The 19,236-nt window shown below is 50.6% G+C and overlaps 1 protein-coding gene across 4 annotated transcripts in view; it reads left to right on the forward strand.

The window, feature by feature from the left end:
• Window positions 1-18,815, forward strand: part of MGMT (O-6-methylguanine-DNA methyltransferase) — a 276,471-nt gene extending 257,656 nt beyond the window's left edge. For 3 of the 4 annotated variants that reach the window (XM_002698584.6, XM_024986115.2, XM_015460790.3), the window contains 2 exons: window positions 12,268-12,407; window positions 18,497-18,814. In XM_002698584.6, the coding sequence (XP_002698630.2) occupies window positions 12,268-12,407; window positions 18,497-18,706 (350 nt within the window). In that variant the 3' untranslated portion in view covers window positions 18,707-18,814. Of the gene's footprint in view, window positions 1-12,267; window positions 12,408-18,496 lie in introns of all 4 variants that reach the window. The other variant, XM_005225875.5, reaches the window with a different exon arrangement.
• The last annotated feature ends 421 nt before the right edge of the window (window positions 18,816-19,236 follow it).

The raw sequence follows: 19,236 nt of genomic DNA on the forward strand, positions 1-19,236 counted from the left end.
GCCGGGGGCTGTGCCTGCCTCTGGCAGCTGCTCTGTCACCCTAGTCGGGCTTGGCAGCTTGAGGTTGCTCTCGGGGTCAACGGTGCTGCTTGTTTCCCGCCAGCACTAGCCACCCTCAGGCGGACTCAGGGGAGACCAGGCCTACTCCTCCATTCGTCCCGTGGACGCTCACTGGATGCCTCCTCTGGGTCAGCCCCAGAGCTCTCTGTTGAGGTGCGGACCCCTCAGGCAGCCCTTGCTCTGAGCTGTGTTGAGTGGAGGGCCCACCATGATGACTGTATTATTAATGTTGAGGGCGAACTTGTAGAGGAGAAAGACTTGGCAGAGAATGTGACCTAGACTCCAGTTTAAGTAGATATCTTGACCTTTGAGGAGAAAACTCTTCTTTGGTAAAAGAAAAGGCGTGTAGAAAATGTGTTTCCTTCGATCTTGTCTTTTCAGAAATGTGGTAAAACTGAATTTTGTGGTTTACAGTGCTATGGATTTTAATACATGTGTGGATTTCTGTAGCTACCATCATAAGCAGGACACACGAGTTCCATCGCCCTAAACGCCCCGCTGCTGCCCGTTTGCAGTCACAGCTGCCTCCCCGACGTTCGGCAGGCTCCGCTCTGTGCTGTCACCACGGCTCGCGGCACTGAGAACGTCATAGAAGTGGGCTCCGACGGCATTTATCTTTTGAGCCTGGTTTCTGTGACTAGTTTAATACCTCTGAGATTCATCCAAATTGTTGTATGTATCTGTAGTTTATTCCTCTTAATTGCTGTATTCCACAGTATAGGTGTTACCTTCATGTGTTGTTATAGCCATTCTAATAGATGTGGAACGCTATCTCATCCTGATTTTAATTTGCATTTCTCTAACAGTTATGTTGAACATCTTTTCATGTGCTTATTTACCAAACTATATCCTCCTCTGATGAACTGTCAATTCAAGTCTTTTGCCCATCTTTTTAAATTAGGTTGTTTGTTTTCTTACTGTTGAATTTAAATATTTTTGTATATATGCTGAATATAAGTCCTTTATTGGATATATTTCCAAATATTTTCTCCCAGGCTCCAACCTGTCTTGTATCTGTTAACACTGACTTTTACAGACCAGTTTTGTTTTGTTTTGTTTTCATTTGATGAAGTCCAGTTTACTTTTTAATTTATGGATTGTGGTTTTGATGAAACATCTGAGAACTGTTTGCCTAACTTTGGGTCACAAAGGTTTTCTCCTCTACTCTAAAATTTTCTTTTTTAGTTGAAAGTTTTATTTAAATAAATGATTTATTTTAAATTAATTTTTTAAAGGTATGAGATTTAGGTCAGAGTTCAGTGTTTTGCATCTAGATATCAAGTTTTCCATCACCACTTTTTGAAAGTAATATCCTTTTTCCATTGAAATGCTTTTGCAACTTTGTCATAAACCATTTGGATATTGTGTGTTAGTCTCCTTTGAAAGTCTCTGTGTTTATCCCTTTATAAATTTCACATTATCTTGATCTATAACAGCATAATAGTACGTCTTAAAACCTGCTGGTGTGATTTCTCAGCCTTTTTTTCCTTTTGTCTTTTTCAAATGTTTTGACTGTTCAAGTTCCTTTGCCTTTCCACGTAAGTTTTAGAATCATCTTGTCTGTATCTTCAAAAAATACCCCTGGGATTTTGACTGGAATGGAAATAAATCAATGGTTCAGTTTTTGGAGAATTGAAAGCTTTGTAATATTGAGACTTCTATCCATGAACATGGTATGTCTCTCAAATTATTTAGGTTTTCTTTTATAATATTATCAATATATCAGCATTTTGTAGTTTTCAGCATAAAGATCTTGTATACAGTTAGATTTAGATCTAAGTGTTTCAGTTTGGTTGGAGCTGTTACCAGTAACAGAACTGTGACTGCCTCTTGTGTTGACCTTGTACCTGGCGACCCTGCTGTATTCGCCTGTTAGTTCAAAGCTGGTTTTGTTGTTGGCATGTTTGTTTGTTTTGATAGTTTCTTAAGTGTTTTCCCATGAACAAATCATATTGCCTATAAATGGGAACAGTTTTCTTTCCTTCCAAAATGTATTTATTTTCTTGTCTTGTTGTAACGGCTAAAGCTCCCACTGTGGTGTTGAGCAGGAGCGGACGTCCTGCTGCTTCTCAATCTTGAGGGCAAACCATTCATCTTCTCACAGGCAAGCACGGTAGGAACTTCAGGCTTTTGTCATTATCTTTATCGGGTTGTTCCAGGGTGGCTGGGAGCTGTCGTCATGAATGTATGTTGAAACTTCTTAAATTTTTTTCCTACCATGATTAATATTAATCATTATGTCTTTTTCTTCATTAGGCTGTTAATATGGTGGCTCATATTAGTTCATTTTAAGTAGACTTTATTTTTTAGAACAGTTTTAGATTTACCAAAAAAAAAAAAAACCACAATAATAATAATTGAGTTAGTACAGAGAGTCCACATCTATTGTACCCACATCTATTTTGCCCTATAATTGACCTCTTGTATTACTGATACACTTGTTAATACAATGAACCAGTGTCGATATCTTACTTAACTAAAGTTCATATTTTATGCAGATTGCCTTAGGTTTAACCTAATGTCCTTCTGTTTCAGGAACCAATTTAGGATACCGTATTAGATTTGGTCATTACATCTCCTTAGATTTCTCTTAGCTTTGACATTTTCTCAAGATTTTCCTTGTCTAAGATGACCTTTGCAGTTTTCTAGAGTACTTGTCAGAAATTTTGTAGAATGTCATATTAGAATTTATATGATGCTTTTCTCATCATAGACTGGAGCTATGGAGTTAGAGGAGGAAAACCACAGAGGTAAACTGCCATTTTCATGAAATCATGTCAAGGGTCCATACTATCATCATGATTTAACACTGTTGAGGTTGGCATTGACCTCTACCAATATTTTTTTTTTATGTTTTTTTTTTCTTTTTTTTTTTTTGACCTCTACCAATATTAAGGTAGAGTGAAAGTCACTCAGTCGTGTCCGACTCTTTGCAACACCATGCACTTAGTCCATGGAATTCTCCAGGCCAGAATACTGGAGTGGGTAGCCTTTCCCTTCTCCAGGGGATCTTCCCAACCCAGAGATCGAACCCACCCACGTCTTCTAAACATTAGTTCATACTCAAATCTACATAGATTTCTAATCCATTATTACCTGGATCATCCTAGCCGCCTCCCCTTGCTTATCTGTACGGTCCTCTTCCATCAGTGAGAAACTGGCTCCCATCTTCTGCCATCCATCTCCTTAGTTATTTGAGCCCAGTATACTGTATCGCAGTATTGGGGTTTTTATCCTGTACTTCCTTGGGAAGCAGCCCTGTCAGCCAGAGTACAGTGTACAGTGCAGTTCCTTTTGCCTTAGTCTTATAGACTCCACTTTTTTCCAAAGTTGCTTGGGTCACTGTTTTTCCTCCCACACACTTCAGTGGAGTTGTGCATACATTTGTAATATGGTTAGATTCTCCTTACCACCTGCACTCTGTCCTGGGATCCTCCAGTCTCTTAAATATTTTGTTGCTGTTAATTTGTATACATTTCATGTATGTCCCTATGTATACATTCCTTTTACAAAATGTCCAGAATGTCGCCTCGTTGGAGTCATACAGCATGTAGCCTTTTCAAAAAATTTTTTTTCACTTAGCAGTGTACCTTTAATATTCCTTCATGTCTTTTTGTGACTTGAAAGGTCAGTATTTACATGACTGCATAATACTCCACTGTATGGATGTTCCCTAGTTTGTTTATAAAAGGGCATCCTGGTTGCTTCCAGCTTTCGGCAGTAGGTAAATAAAGCTGCTGTAAACATCCATGTGCGGGTTTTTGTGTGGACATAAGTTTTCCAGTCTGTTGAGTATAAATACCTAGGAATGCAGTCACTCATTCATGTGGTAAGCTCCTGTTTAGCTTTATAAGTAAGAAATTAGCAAACTTTCTTCCAGAATAGTTGTTCTGCTTTGCATTTCCATCAGCAGTGACTGAATATCCCTCATCCTCACCAGCAGTCAGTACTGTTGAGGTTTTTTTGTTTGGTTGGTTGGTTTTTAGCCATTCTAATAGTATCTAATTGTATCTTATTATTTTAACCTGTAACTCCCTAATGACAAATGATGTTCAACATCTTTTCAGATGCTTATTTGTCACCTGTATATCTTTTTTGGTGAGGAGGTGTCTGTTACATTCTTGTGCTTAATTGCTCAGTCTTGTCCAACTCTTTGCAACCCCATGAACTATATATATAGCTCACCAGGCTCCTCTGTCCATGGGATTCTCCAGGCAAGAATCCGGGAGTGGGTTGCCCTGCCCTCCACCAGGGAGTCTTCCCAAGACAGAAGACCCCCTCCCTGGCGCCACTCATGCGAGGCCCAAGTTAAACCCTTATCCACTTTATAATTGGGTCATTTTCGTGTTGAGCTTCTAAGAAGTCTTTGTGTATTCTGTATACAAGTCCTTTATCAAATATATCTTGCAAATTTTTCTTTCAGCTTGTTCCTTTTCTGTAAGGTATCTTAACAGCATTTTTCACAGAGCAAAAACTACTTATGATAAAGTTCAGCTTACCCACTTTTTCCCTTTCATGGAGGTTTTCATAGTTTCGCCTCTTCGATTTAGGCCTGTGGCCCACTTTGAGTCAGCTTCTGTAGAAGATACAGGGTCTGTCTAGATTCATATTTTGCGTGTGGCTGCCCAGTTCAAGCACCGGTTTTTGGAAGGATGATCCTTCTTCCATGGACTTGCCTTTGTTCTTCTAATTCTGTTCCATTGATATATGTATTTTTTTCACCAATACATCCTATCTTGATTAATGTAGCTTTATAAGAGATTAATTTTTTCAAATATTGAATCAGCCCTCCATTCCTAGGACAAACTCCACTGAATTTTAATATCTTGTTTATGATATATTTCTCGATTTGATTTGCAAGTACCTGTTGAGAATTTTTGCATATGTGTCCATGAGAGATTGTGATCTGTGCCTTTCAGCTTCTTTGATTTTGGTATTTGGATAATTACAGTCTCATAAAATGCCTTAGGAATTGTTCCCTTCTCTATTATTCTGAAAAAATTATGCTGAATTGATCTATTCTTTTAAATGTTTGATAGAATTTTCTGGTGAAATTATCTGGCCCTATGATTTCAGAAGATTTTAAACTATGAATTCAGTGTCTGTGAGGTCAGTAGTAACATCCCCTCTTTAACTTCTTGTGTTGATAGGGGTTTTTAATGAGTCTTGCTAGAAATGTATCAGTTACCTTCTCAGAGAGCCCGGCTTTGGCATCATGTGTTTCACTCTGTCACTTTCTGTTTTCAGTTTCACTGGTTTCTGTCGTCACCTTCATTATTCCTTTCCTTCTTCTTTCGGATTATTTTTGTTTTCTTTTTCTGGTTTCTTAAATTGGAAGCTTATTATTGTTATGGGCTGCCCTGGTGGCTCAGATGGTAGAGAATCCGCCTGCAGTGCAGGAGACCCAGGTTCAGTCCCTGGGTCGAGAAGCCCCTGGAGGAGGGCATGGCCGCCCACTCCAGTGCTCTTGCCTGGAGAATCCCACGGACGGAGGAGCCTGGTCGGACCATAGGGTCGCAGAGCTGGACATGACTGATGAACTCAACTCATTATTGTTGTGTTTTATACTGTCATTAATTTGAGACCTTTTTTCTAAAATATGCATTTAATACTATAAATATCCCTCTAAATATTGCTTTAGCTGTGTCCCATAGTCTGTGATGTGTGTATTTTCCGTTTCATTCAGCTCAGTTTTGTTTTCTTTTCCTTAGGATTTCTTCTATGGCTCATAGATTATTTAGAAATAGCTTATTTACTCTTCAAATATTTGGAGATTTTCCTTTTCACTTTTCCATTATGATCAGAGAAAATCATTTGTCTGATTTCAGCTGTTTTAAATGTGTTAATGTTTGTTTTGTGACCCAGGATGCGCTACATCTTGACTAGTGCTCCATGTGTATTTCCAAAGAACTCTGTTACTGAGCGTTCTATAGAGTTAAGACAAGTTGGTTGACGGTGTTTTTTTTTTTTCCCGCATCCTTGATTTTCTGTCAGATATTTCTGTCAGTTACAAGAGAGGAGTAGTGAAGTCTTCAAGCATAATTGTGGAGTTAACTAATTATCGTTTCATTTTCGTCAGCTTTTGCTTCATGCATTTGAACCCTGTTGTTAAGGTACATAAACGCTTAGGGTTGGTATGTCAGACACTTATTTCACTTTATTGCTATCTAGTTTCTTACATTTTATTATTTTATTATCACATAATATTATCTGTTTTCTGTCTTTTCCCTCTGTTTTCATTTTTCGTTCCCCTTTCTCTCCTTCCTTTGGAATAGTTCAGCATTTTTTAGTTCGCCATCTCTTTTTCACTGTATCATCTCTTACCAGTTTTCTGGTGGTTGCTTCAGGGACTATAATACCTCACACGCATCACTGTCGCAGTCTAGCTGGAGTCGGCGTCTCACCACCTCAGCGTGGAGCGTAGAAGCCCCACCGCCACGGAGCCCTCTCAGCTCCGCTGACGGTTCTCACCTGCACACACTGCCGTCTTCTCTGTTGACGTCATGGTCTTCTTTCAGTCGTTAAACGCATTTTGAGGAACTCGACAGAAGGAGGATCTGTGGTGTTTAGCCAAATAGTCTCCACTTCTCTGGTTCTGCTTTTATTCCTGATGCTCCACACTTCCCTGTGGTATTGTTTTGCTTCTTACTTGAAGGGCTTCCTGTAGCTTTTTAGGTCTGTTGGCAGTGCCTTATCTCTAGGTTTTTTTGATCTAAAAATGTCTTTATTTTAACTTCACCCTTGAAGGATTTTTTTTTTCAAAACGAGATATAGAATTCTGAGTTGATGGTTCTTTTCTCTCAGCACTTTAAAAACTGCCATTTTGCTTCCTTCTGATCTCTGCAGTTTCTGTAAGAATTCTACAGTCATTCAAACATTGTTTTCCCACAAATAATACGCCATTTTTCCTTGTTTTCCAGATTTCTATCTTCATCCTTAGATTTCAGCAGCTTCATCTTGATGGGTTTGGGAGTGGATTTCTTTGGGATTGTCCCTTTGCACATGGCTGAGCTTCTTTTAAATCTATGGTTGTGTATCTTTTGCTAAATCTGGGCAATTTTTAGCTGTTATTTCTTTGAATTTTTTCTCCACCCCACGCTTTGCTTTCTCTCCTTCTGGCACTCCAGTAACACGCGTGTGAGGCCTTCTGGCTTTTCCAGCGCGTCCCCCAGGCTGCTTTGGATACTGTCGTTCGCTTTTGGCGTTCTTTCCTGCCTCTCGGGTTGGCCATTTATGCTGACTCGTCTTCAGGCTGGGCGACTCTGCGTCGGGCGTCTCCAGTCTGCCTAGAAGCCCATGCCGTGCAGTTCTTCCTTTTTGCATATTGTATGTTTCAGTTCTACATTCTCTGATTTTTCTTCGTAATTTTCATTTTTTTAGAAACTCTATTTTCACTTGCTCCAAGGGTGTTCTCCCTTCACACAGCGTTCTTACCACAGATCCTGTACAGCTGTCCTCAGCTGCGGTTTCTCAGGTTGTCGCATGTAGTTTGGGTGTCGCACAGTTTTGTTAATTACACCTCACAAAGCTTGGCGGGGCAGAGGTTGTCAGGAGAGTCTGACTTCCATGTCTTCTTGGCCATTACAGTTGATGATTTTCTTTTCCCAGGAAGGCTGAGGATTTCCTGACTCTTCATATGCTGAATGTTCTGGACCTTGTAACCTGCTCATTTTGAATAGATGTTCTGAGGCCCTGAGTCTCATGTGAGTCCTGTGGGTAACGCCGATGTTCGTGTTGACGAGACCCTTGACCTGGCTGGATGCAGCCCCTGAGTCCTGGCCAGGCTCCTGTGGCTGCGCTCTCGGTGTCTGCGCCCTGCAGCCTCCGCGGTCTCCTCAGGGCTGCCCCCGGGACCACAGCAGGGGCTCAGCCTTCCCTCCGTTCTCAGTCTTGCGTTTCGCATTGGATCCACCCGCACAGCTCCAGGTCTGGTGTGGTTTCCCAGTCCCTCTTCCTCCACAGCCTCCCTGGTCCTCTCCCACACACTCCTGCAACCGCACAGGCCTCTGGGGCCGGGCAGCAGGAGAGATGGAGAACACAGGGGCCCAGCCACCTTTGGGCCCACAGCCCTTCCCCTCAGAAAGGGTGTTTCTCCTCAGAGCTCTCAGCACCTGCCGCCCCCACCATTGCCACCCCCAGCACACACTGCAGGGTTGCCTGGGGCCCAAAGAGTTCAAGACAGTAGCCCTGGGGGGGCTTCCCCCTCTCAAGGCAGCGAGGGCTCCTGGGCTCCGTCTGAACTGACGCCACCTCCAGGGTCCAGGCCGCAGTCCGTCCTGGGTGCGTGCAAAGTCCCGTCAGTCTTGTCTGACTGTGTGACCCCCCCCCACCGGACTATAGCCCACCAGGCTCCTCTATCCATGGGATTCTCCAGGCAAGAAGAGTGGGCTGCCGTTTCCTCCTTCAGGGCATCTTGTCCACCCGGGGATTGAACCTGCATCTCTGGAGTCTCCTGCGTTGGCAGGCAGGTTCTGTACCACTAGTGCCGCCTGGGACGCCCACAGCCAGTCCTGGCTGGGGATTTCTGAATTAGAAGTGGTAAGCAGGCACCTTATCACAGCACATCTTCCAGTTCTTCTTCCCCAGCCTTTCCTCCCCATGGCCCTGCGCTCTGTGCCCTGGCTTCAGGGAGGCACTCAGTAGCGTGTGCTCACCCATCCCTTTGCTCTCATGGCCTCCCTCCTGGGCTCCTTCCTGGGAAGGTCGTCTGGCTGCTTTGATACTGAGACAGCATCAGGTCACGTTAGCCGATATGCTCTTGAAGAGCATGTGGTGTGAGAACTGTGCTGGATTCGCCTGATCAGAACCTGGTGCTCACTCCAGGGTGTTATGGGCTCCCTCTGTGCCAGAGGCCAGAGAAGGCCAGGCCTGGAGAGCCCTTGGAAAGTCGTAAACCTGGCAGGCGGCCATGACCCAGGCGTGGACACCAGGTTCGGTGCTATGGCAGGGCATCCCACAGGCATGCAGTGTTGTCAGCAGCCTGACCCACGAAGTCCTATCCAGCAGCCCAGGAAGAGAGAGGGTTTAGAAAACAGTCTTCACCAGGTTTAGGTGGTTATAGTGGGCGGGTCTGAATAGCCACCCAGGCTGAAATGGAAATGACCAGGTCCTTAGGATAAGGGAGAGCTAAGAAGCAGTCTCGACCCCACCTGAATTCCAGAGCAGGCTGGAGAGGGCAAGGGAGAGGAGCACCCGGAGTGTGGCCTGTGGAGGCCGCGGCCTGCCCCCCGTGGGGACCTTCACAGGAGAGAAAGGCGGTGGTTCAGTGGTTGCTGCTGCTGCTGGTCAGTCTCCAGGTTGTGTCCAGCTCTTTGCGACCCCATGGACTACAGCACGCCAGGCTTCCCTGTCCCTCCCCGCCTCCCAGAGTTTGCCCAAGTTCATGTCCATTGTGTCGGTGATGCCATCCACCCATCTCATCCTCTGTCATCTTGTTCTCCTCCTGCCTTCACACTTTCCCAGCATCAGGGGCTTCTCCAGTGAGTCAGTTCTTCGTGTCAGGTGGACAAAGTGTTGGAGCTTCAGCATCAGTCCTTAGGGCCACCTGAAGTAATGGTCCCACCGCTAAAGATTTATATGGTCACCTCACCAAGACTCTTGAGTCCCTTGGACTGCACGGAGATCCAACCAGTCCATCCTAAAGGAGATCAGTCCTGGGTGTTCATTGGAAGGACTGATGTTGAAGCTGAAACTCCAGTACTTTGGCCACCTGATGCGAAGAGCTGACTCATTGGAAAGACCCTGATGTTGGGAAAGATTGAGGGCAGGAGAAGGGAATGACAGAGGATGAGATGGCTGGATGGTATCACTGACTCAACAGACATGAGTTTGGGTGAACTCCGGGAGTTGGTGGTGGACAGGGAGGCCTGCGGTTCATGGGGTCACAAAGAGTCACACACGACTGAGCGACTGAACTGAACACCTTCAAGAGAATGTGTTTTCCACCTTATGTTCATTTTTATGAGCTGATTTTTTACTACATTTCAGAATGATATTCAGCAGCTCGCAGTTGCCCCTCCTTTTTGGAGAAGTGGGGCTCAAGTCTGATTTTTGCACAGGTCCAGAGCAAAGGCATTGACTCTGAGAGCTGCTTAAGACTAATTAATGCATTTGCTCCCTACGGGGTGGATTGAGTTCCAGGTAACAAAAATGATGTGCTTGATTGCAAAATACTGCATTTTTTTCAGCTGTTTGTCCTAAGATATCGCCGGGCATGTACAAGATGAGAAATGGTTGCCTGTGAAAAATTGATGACAAAGCCAAAAATGTTTGATAAACTCCGTGCTCACACATGGGCTTGTAATTGTTTCATTATACGATGCTTCTGCCCTTGGAAGGAGAGGCGCTCTGTGACTTGGCGGTAACCTGTCAGAGCAGCGCTGGGGCTGGTACTCCATGAGGGCGGAGGAGCGGACATGGCTCCTCGGAGCTGCTGTCTCCAGTCCCCTGCGCACGCACCCCTCACTGTCCCTGCCGGTTCAGTAGGTCCCAGGCTGCTCTCGGGACAGCCTGGGCAGCACCCTCTCCCCGGGCCAGAGCAGGGAAGCTGGAGCCGGCAGCTCTGCTCTCGGAGGAAGGCTGGGATCTGGCCTTGGCGTCTTGCGGTATTGACTCGGGCTGCTTTTATTGTGTCTTTTTCAAGACAGCTGTCCCTGAAACCTCTTTTTCTCCAAGATACCACCAAGCTGCCCTGCTTTTCTTTTTCCTTCCTTTTCTTTTTAAGTTAGGCACAACAGTGGTGACGATAATAATGATGAACAGTTTGGTTTCAAAATGCTTTCTAAAGAAATCACAGTAAACAAAGTCTGTTTGCCTAAGGAAACCCTCGCAGCAATCAGCTAGTCACACAACCGCATGTGCTAATGAACCCAAAGCTGTTAATGTGGTTTCTTCAGTTAAATTGATTCATGAATTTTGAAGAGAACATTATCTAATGAATTTTCTTTGAATAGAAAGCAATTAAAAGGACAAATCAGTCTGATTAACCCCAAAGTCACCCTCCTGCCACAAATGGTGTAGAGTTTGAAATTATATCATAAAAAACTAGAGCACATTCGCTATCTTTCTGCCCTCTGCTAATCCATGTAAATTAATGAACAACAAAGTCAATTTCTTTGCTGACCCTTTTCTAGTATCACCTGGATTATGCTGATGTTTAATTTGCTTAATGTTATAATAAAGACTAAACAGATTTTTTTTCCCAGTGAAGTGATTATCATTCCCTTCAGTTAAGAAGTGATTTTTATTATTTAACACGCGTGTAAGGGTGTGTTTCCTTTAAGAACCAAATCGCACTTGGCCAGCTTGGCGTGAAGTGTAATTAGTGCTGTTCTGGACCCAGGAACTGCCCGTGGAATCCTTCCCTTTGTTGCTGTGTCGGGCGCTCCTGCCCTCGCCTTGGGGGAGGTGGCGGGGCGGGGGGTTGCTGGGCAGCTCCCTGTCCCATGCTCGCGGACACGCGTCTTTTGGGGAGAGATGAGAGGCCTCGACTGAGACGGCCCGGCCCATGCCCAGCTCCTCTGCAGCACCCTGCACACCCGGAAGCACGCTCGGCCTGCAGCAGAGGGAGAGGCTGTCCTGTGTCCTCTTCTTCACCCCTGCAGCAGCTTGATGTGGCTGCTCATTAAAACGGGGATAAGGCTGTTTTATCTTTGCAGCTCTGCTCCTTACGGATGCCTGGAGCCAAGGTCACCACCAGCCTCGTGGACCGCGGTGTATGGCATCCTAAGCCTGCTCGCGCTCGGGTGTGGACGGCTAAGCTAGCACCAGGCCGTGATCCAGCCCACGGCCTCCTTTTCCTTCTGCGTCCCAGCTGGAGTCAGGACTGAACAAGCAGTACAAAGCTTCCAAAGTTGGTGTGCACGCAGGGCCTTCTGTGCTTGTGAAGTGAGCTGTGTGCGATCCACACCCGCGCGGGCCCCAGGAGAGCGTGCTGCAGGCCCACGTGGAGCTCCGGGGAGGTGGGAGGGCGGGCCGTCTGTGCTGCCCGCTGGCGGGGCCTGCGGAGGTGCCGGCCTGCCCTCGGCTCGCCTCCCGCGCGTCCTCTCGTCGGTGACGTGGTGACAGGACCCCGTGCGGAGCTGGGTTTTAATTAAGTCACACCTCTGTGTACGCTGTTGCGTTTTCTCTTTCAGGGCTGGCAGCTGTTTGTATCTTAGCTGTTGGAGCCGTTTGTCCCAATAACGTCATTTGCTTTCTCCCTTTCAGAGTCCTTCACCAGACAGGTGTTATGGAAGCTGCTGACGCTTGTGAAATTCGGAGAAACGGTTTCTTACCAGCAATTAGCAGCCCTGGCGGGCAACCCCAGAGCAGCGCGGGCCGTGGGAGGAGCCATGAGGAGCAACCCTGTGAGTGTGTGGCTGCGGGGGTCAGCCCGGCCGCAGTCAGCAGGGCACTGGGGCACCGCGCTCAGGGTCTGAGGGTCCTTTGATTCAGGCGAGTGTCAGAGGCAACCTGGGCTGTTGGGGAGGAGAGGAGGTGTTCATGTCGGGGCCTCTGGAAGGGGGCCGTCCAGTCTCGGAAGGCTGTGGCAGGGGCCTGGCCAAGGCCACACTCACCTGAGGACCCTGCAGGGGATGGGAAGGGCACCCCGTCCACACAGCAGCTCGGCCTCTGGGAGCCCTCACACTACCGCACTGGGCCCTGGAACGTCCCCGGTGTCATTGGTCTGCGGTGCCCAGCAGACCTGGGCGCCGTTGCCCCAGGACGCTCTCTCCAGACCCGGGTGCTGTCAGTCAGGGATGGCCTCTCCAGACCCGGGCGCCATCACCCTAGGAGGGTCTCTGCAGACCTGGGCACCATCACCCCAGGACGGTCTCTCCCTGAAGCTGTAGGGACTCTGTAACATGGTGGGAGAGTGCCATCCAATAAGGAAAAGCCAACAGATGGTCACATCGTGGGGTGGGGAGTTACTCCATCAGATGGACCCAGTTCTTAAAACATCCCTGTGGCTTTGCTGTGTGTTTTCAATACGGTTTCTGTCCGTGCTCTCCGGGGAGAGGCGGGTTTGCCTGGCACGGCCCGCAGCCCCCTCCCCTCAGCTGGCAGCCCCCGGGGCAGGGCCAGTGTCTCAGGAGGGCGGCCACTCGGCCTTCCACACAGAATTGCACCACTGCTGGTGCAGGGGCGGCTCCTGTGGGTGTGCGTGGGCTGTTACAGTGCTTGTCTGCCTGGAGAAGAGTCTGCATCCACGTTAAACACCCCAGATTGTCGGGAGCAGCACGCGGCAGATGACAGCACCGCCGCCTCCCGGGTCGCGAGCTCCGCGTGGCAGAGGCGGGGGAGCGGGGCGGTGTCGTGTCTGCACCCCTTGTGCTTCCATCGCGGCGTCCCAGGGTGTCGTTCACACACGCTGCCTCCACGGGCTGCAGGCCCCGTTTGCATGGCACACGTGGATGGCCCTGGATCAGTTTCCAGGGGTAACTGTTGAGGTTTCCCAGTGACGCTGACGCAGCTCCTCCCCTCTGGAAGGCCCCCGCCTTCTCCCAGGTCACCCTGTTGGACAGTTTGACTTGGCCCCGTGCTGTGTGTCCACTCAGGGCCTCTGGGTGAGCTCAGGAGGTGCCCGCTTCCTGCCTCCCAGGGTCACTGAGCTGTGTAGAAATTCTCCTGTCTGTCCGCACTCCATTCACGCCCTGGGGATGCTTGGTCCTTCTGCTCCCCTCCCTGAGGCTGGCCTTTCGTCGCAGAACTGCCTGCCCCCACGCCGTGTGCAGCCCCGCTCACTGACGTGCACAGCAGCCCACACCTGCCCCTCGTGACACCCGCAGTTCCCACTCTCTGAAGTGGCCAGGCTGTGGCTGCTGGCGACCGCGTAAGGCAGCACTCAGAAACCTGTATTGTCCTGCAGGCAGCAGGACTGCCTTCTCCTACTGTTAATCTCTGTGACTGTCTATGCTCAACTCTGGCCCAGCCCCTGACATCTGTAAAGCAGGCTCTCACGGGGCCTGAGACGCTTCTGTCCGTGCAGTCCCTGTCCTGACGTCCCCGTGGGCGCGTGCCCAGGTGGCCTGAGGACACGGGGAGGATTGTGCCCGCACCGTGGCCCCTCATGGTGGTGCCGTCCCGTGACAAGGGTGGCGCGGCAGCCGTGAGCCTCTGGCCTTGCCCTGGGCATCCCTCTGTCGCAGGGCACTGCCTGGCCTCACACAGGAACCCCAGCCTGACGAGAAAGTTGCAGAGGACCCAGTAGATGCCTCCAGGGGTGGCTCAGAAGAGCTGGGGTGCTCCCGGAAGGAGACAGCCTGCGTGCCTTGCAGCTGGGCCAGCTCAGCGGAGTCAGCCGTGCTCAGAGGTCTTCGGGTCATCCATAGAGAGGGCTGAGGGGTCCTAAGGGGACCCGGGGATATGAAGGGATAAGGGGCCTAGTCAGGGACTGGATCTGGTGGACACGTCCCCCTTCTCAGTGCTGACGGCAGAGTCCAGCCACAGAGCCACACACGTAGGCATAGGGAGCACGGCCTGGAGACGTACCCAGTGAAGCCATCTCTGTGTTCAGGAGGAGCGTGACAGGCAGACGGACGCAGAAGCTGCAGGACGCCCTGGCACTCACCATGTGCCCATTCCGTGGTGTCCGGCAGTAAACGAGGACACGCTGGCCCCCCTGATGGCCTGTGCTCGAGGCGTGGGCTGCTCACCCACAGACTGAGGGGTGGTGTCTGCTGCTGGGGAGGTTTCAGCCCACCCCAGGCCCTTGGTTTTTCCAGAATTTTCCATGAACAGATTAATAGCCCAGGTATAATGTCTTGGCAGCCCTCCGGAATGCCCTGTCCCAGACCGAGCCCTGGAACGGCAGTCTTCTGGTGGGGCAGGTTGACGAGGGCTCACACACCCTGCCTGATAAAGCCCCTTCCTGCTCATCCTCAGAATTTGCTAAATGCAGTTCAGAGCCAATCAATACTTGCCAGAGAGTTTCCCCACCTTTTCCTAAACAAGTGCGTTCCTGAGGAGCTCGTTTATTCGCAGATGCCGTGAGCCTTAATGACCCCCCGAGTCTTGTCCTGCCAGTCACCCAGATGGCTGCTGATAAAGATTTAGCATCGTGTTCTAAGTGTCAGGGCTGTCAGTGGGGCTGAACCATTTGACCAGAAGAAAAAAACGCACAGGGAGCTATTGATTACAGCTTCTCAGTGTCACTTGTTCACCAGGATTTAGGTATTGATGAGGCCGCAAGTGAAAACAAGCTCTTTCCCTTGTGGGCTGCTACCCACAAGAACAAAGGCAAAGCTGGAGAAAATGCTCAGCCAGCGCCAGAATCAGAGGGATTCCATTATTGATTGGAAGGCCCCTTCGTGTTATTTTTGTTGGAGACAAATCTATGGGTTTGGAAGTTTTATAGCATTTGAGAAAGGGTCTGTGTAAGTGATGGATTCATGTATTGGATGAATTAGATTTCACAGCATGAAGATTTCAATGCAGCTATGATATTATGAGCTACTTGGTTATTGATAAAAATTACATTTCATGCGGCACGGGCTTTAAAGGAGAGGGCACAGAGGGCATGGATCCCTTGGAATGTCCTCAGGGGCACAGTGAATTTTAGCAGGTTTCATTATTTTAACAGTCTGGAACCTGTCACTGAAATTAGCATGACCAGAAGCAGTGTTCCCGCTTCTGGAGGTGAGAATCGTGTGTGTTTGGTCAGTCACCAGTTCCCATCACAGATGAAGACTGATCATAGCTCTCTCTGTAATTGCTATTCCCGGCCGGCAGCCTGTTATCTGCGTGGTGCACAGACAGAGAGTCGCGTTACACACTTGCAGTTTCGTAGCTCGTTGGGCAAGAGGGAAGAGAAGGAGAGCTTGTGTGTGAAGTCTGCTGTTCGGGAGGAAAATTGAATTGGGGCCTAAATGTTTATGAAACTAAATTGAATTAAGTGTCTACCTCCTTATCAGTCAAAAACTTGAATTGTGTATTATCTAATCGTGTCCTCCCAGCAATTATTAATGTGACTACTGTATTTGATAAAAAACCCCCAATCAGAGCAAACACTCTGCTCCTGAAGTTTCCTGTTCCCCCCGGTTGTGTGCTGTGGGCAGGCCCAGCAGTGTGTGGCCGCTTCTCGCTTGGTCAGGCTGTGCAGGAGAGGAAGCCCGAGCCCTCCTCAGCACACGGGGCTGGAACTCCACAGACAGCACGTGCTCCCACGGCAACCCAGACTCCCCAGAATCCGAGTCAGGGCTGGTCTGTGAGGCGCGGGAGGTCAGACAGCTCCCTGCGGGCCCTGCCTCTGCGGCCCCCCGGGGCAGCGTGCAGAGCGCGGGCCTCCAAGCAGCTTTCGGCCCCGGACGAGAGGCTCACTGCGCCCTCAGGTTGCGGAGTCTGGCCTGGGCTGCACGGAGGGCATGTTCTCCCTGCCGCATCCTCACTGAGCAGCGTGTCCAGGACAGGACAGGGCCGGGAACCCAGCCACCCTCCCGGGACCAACAGCGGGGCACCCCAGGGGGAGTGTGTCTCACGTGGCGGCAAGTGACAGCCTGCTCCACCCGCAGTGAAGGCCTCTGGTGGGGGCAGAGACGGCCTCCCGGGGAGCAGAGGCGCCTGGTTACCTTGAGCGGGGGCCCCCCACATGTGGGTCTCTGAAGGCCTGCGTCTAGCTTCCTGCGCCTTCCCCTCTCCAGACAGGACTTCTGTGCCGGCGGGCAGGCGGTCCCTCTGCCGGACTCCGCAGGTGCTGGGCAGACACAGTCCTGCCTTTATCCAAGGACAGTTGCTCAGTGAGTCACCCTCCCCTTGGGGGTAGAAGGGGGCCAGACCAGCCCAGGAGCGCCACCCCCCTCACCTGCAGTCAGAGCCCTGTGCAGACAGCAACCCTCACCTCCAGGAACGGACCCGGTGGGGCTGCCAGGGGCCCCTCGGGCCTCCTGCTGAAGAGGCCGCAGCCGGGCGGGCCGGGTCCCTCCGGTGGGGGTCGCCGTGAGGAGCACGGGGCAAGGTGGGACTCACCTGTGTGGCTGCAAGAGGAGCCACAGCCCCTGCCAGAGTCACGTCCAGCGCCTGTGGGCCCTGCCGTCCAGTCCAGGCCACTCCGTGGGGTCTCACGCTCCCGCAGGTCTGCATGCGACCAGCTCCGGGCCAGTCAGCGGTGTGCCGGAGCTGGAGGAAGCCCTGTTCTGGGGGCGTCTGCACCTCGTGTGCAGGCCCGCCTGCCTGTCCAGCCTCCTGGGAACTGGGCCTGCCCCTCCCCTGGGGCTGGTGCGGCAGCGTTGTGAGCTGCAGGTGAGCCTCTCTAGGAGGTGGTGCTGGGCCCGTGTTTCCTGGTGCGACTCAGGGATGCTCAGCACTTGGCCGGCTGTTGCCCCCAGGATCCCAGCGGCAGAGCCTGTCCAACTGTTGGGCAGTTCTCCGTGTTTGTATCTGCTTTTTTTGTGAAGTGCCCTTGCTTTCCGTGGAGTCACCCTGCTGATTTAGGCAGGCATCTAACTACTCCGCTTGTCTCCAGATGTGAAAGGCGCAGGGCAGCTTTGCCCTCTTAGGGCTTTTTTGGGAGGTGGGGAAGACCCTGTGGGAGGAAGGGTTGGGGGCAGGGCCCCAGGGCAGAGGGTCCATCCCAGCCTGGGATTCGGGGGTCTGGCGACTGCTTCTCAGATAGGAACAGATGAGAAGTGGAGCTTCTCAAACTTTCTGTATCAGAGGCTAAGGAGGGAAGCAGCCCCCCCAACCCCGCAGACCCCCGGGTCCACTGGTGTCTGTAAAGCAGGGTTGGCAAGCGATCCCTGTAAAGGGCAGGACAGTAAATGTTTTCGGTTTTGCAAAAGCAGCCACGTAGTATGTACCAAGTGGGCGTAGCTGTGCTCCAATGAGCCTTTATTTACAAAACCAAGTGCGGACTGCCTGGGCCGCATCCACAGTTAGCCAGCCTTGGAGTTAGAGTGGCCTCTGAACACAGCGTTCCCTGGCGTTTCCTCTTACTTCTCGGAAATGCTTGGGAACTTTGCGTGGCACCTAAACTTGGGAATGTCTTCTTAAATTCTGTGCATATACATTTTAAATCACTTACCAAGTGAAACTGTTTTGTCCTTCCAAATCCTAGCATGAAGGGATTCTCTAGAACCCAGCCTTTTGGGCACCAGGAACAAGTTTCGTGAAAGACAGTTTTTCCACGGACCCAGGATAGGATGGGGGTTGGTTTTGGTTTCACCTGCCGCTCCCCAGCGTGGTGGGGCCTGTTTTCTCACAGACCACAGACCTGGGTGTGTCCGGAGGCTGGAGACCCCTGCTCTAGAAGATGCCCCACATTTACCTTGGGCCTGCCCCAGCCCACCCAGGACACTCAGAGGCCAAGGGGCGACTTGTGCTGAGACGGGGCCTGCGCGTGGCTGGGTGGGGGCCGCCGGGGTGGGTATGGGGCCAGGCTGACGTGGCACCTGCATGTGGCTGGGGGGCCGCCGGGGTGGGCGTGGGGCCAGGCTGACGTGGCCACCTCGCTCTCTTGCAGATCCCCATCCTCATCCCGTGCCATCGAGTGGTCTGCAGCAGCGGGGCCATGGGCAACTACTCCGGAGGAGTGGGCGTGAAGGAGTGGCTGCTGGCCCACGAGGGCCGGCCCGCCGGGAAAGCAGCCCGTGGAGGGGGCTCCCGTGCCACCGGATCCTGGCGCGGGGCCCTGGGTAGCACCGCCAGCTCCCAGCCCGCAGGCCGAGACTGAGTGTGTGTGAGCAGTGTGCTAGGCATGGGGTGTGTGCTGGGGAGGTGGGGGGTGCTGAGGGAGGGTGGGGGGTGCTGAGGGTGGGGTGTCTCATTAAAGGAGCCAGAGTCTCAGAGGTGTCATGTGTCTGCTTCTTTACGTTTTACCGAGAAGAGAGCCCAGAGGCTGCCCCCGTGGGTGTAGCTTGCTCACTTCTGTCACTGTGATTGTCCCCTTGCTGAATCTCTTGAATCAGAGGTGAGAGAATGGGAGCCTGGCAAACGTGAGGATGACTGCCCTGCAAGGAAGGGGCATCTGGTGCCCACCAGGAACCGCTGGCTGCCTCAGACACCATGGTGGTACCCAGGGCCAGCCAGGCCCCAGACGGCCAGGCCCATCCTCGGCAAATTGGCCTGCCTGCAGCATGCTCCATGTCTGCCCTATCCTCTCAGCTGCCAAAGCTGCTGCGATTATGCTACTGAAGGAACAGGGGTGGCCCTGAAAAGACATGCTTACTCAGAGACTCCAGCTTTATCTTCCCAGCTGCCCGA

This window comes from Bos taurus, chromosome 26, assembly GCF_002263795.3.
Source record: "Bos taurus isolate L1 Dominette 01449 registration number 42190680 breed Hereford chromosome 26, ARS-UCD2.0, whole genome shotgun sequence".
NCBI lineage: Eukaryota > Metazoa > Chordata > Mammalia > Artiodactyla > Bovidae > Bos > Bos taurus.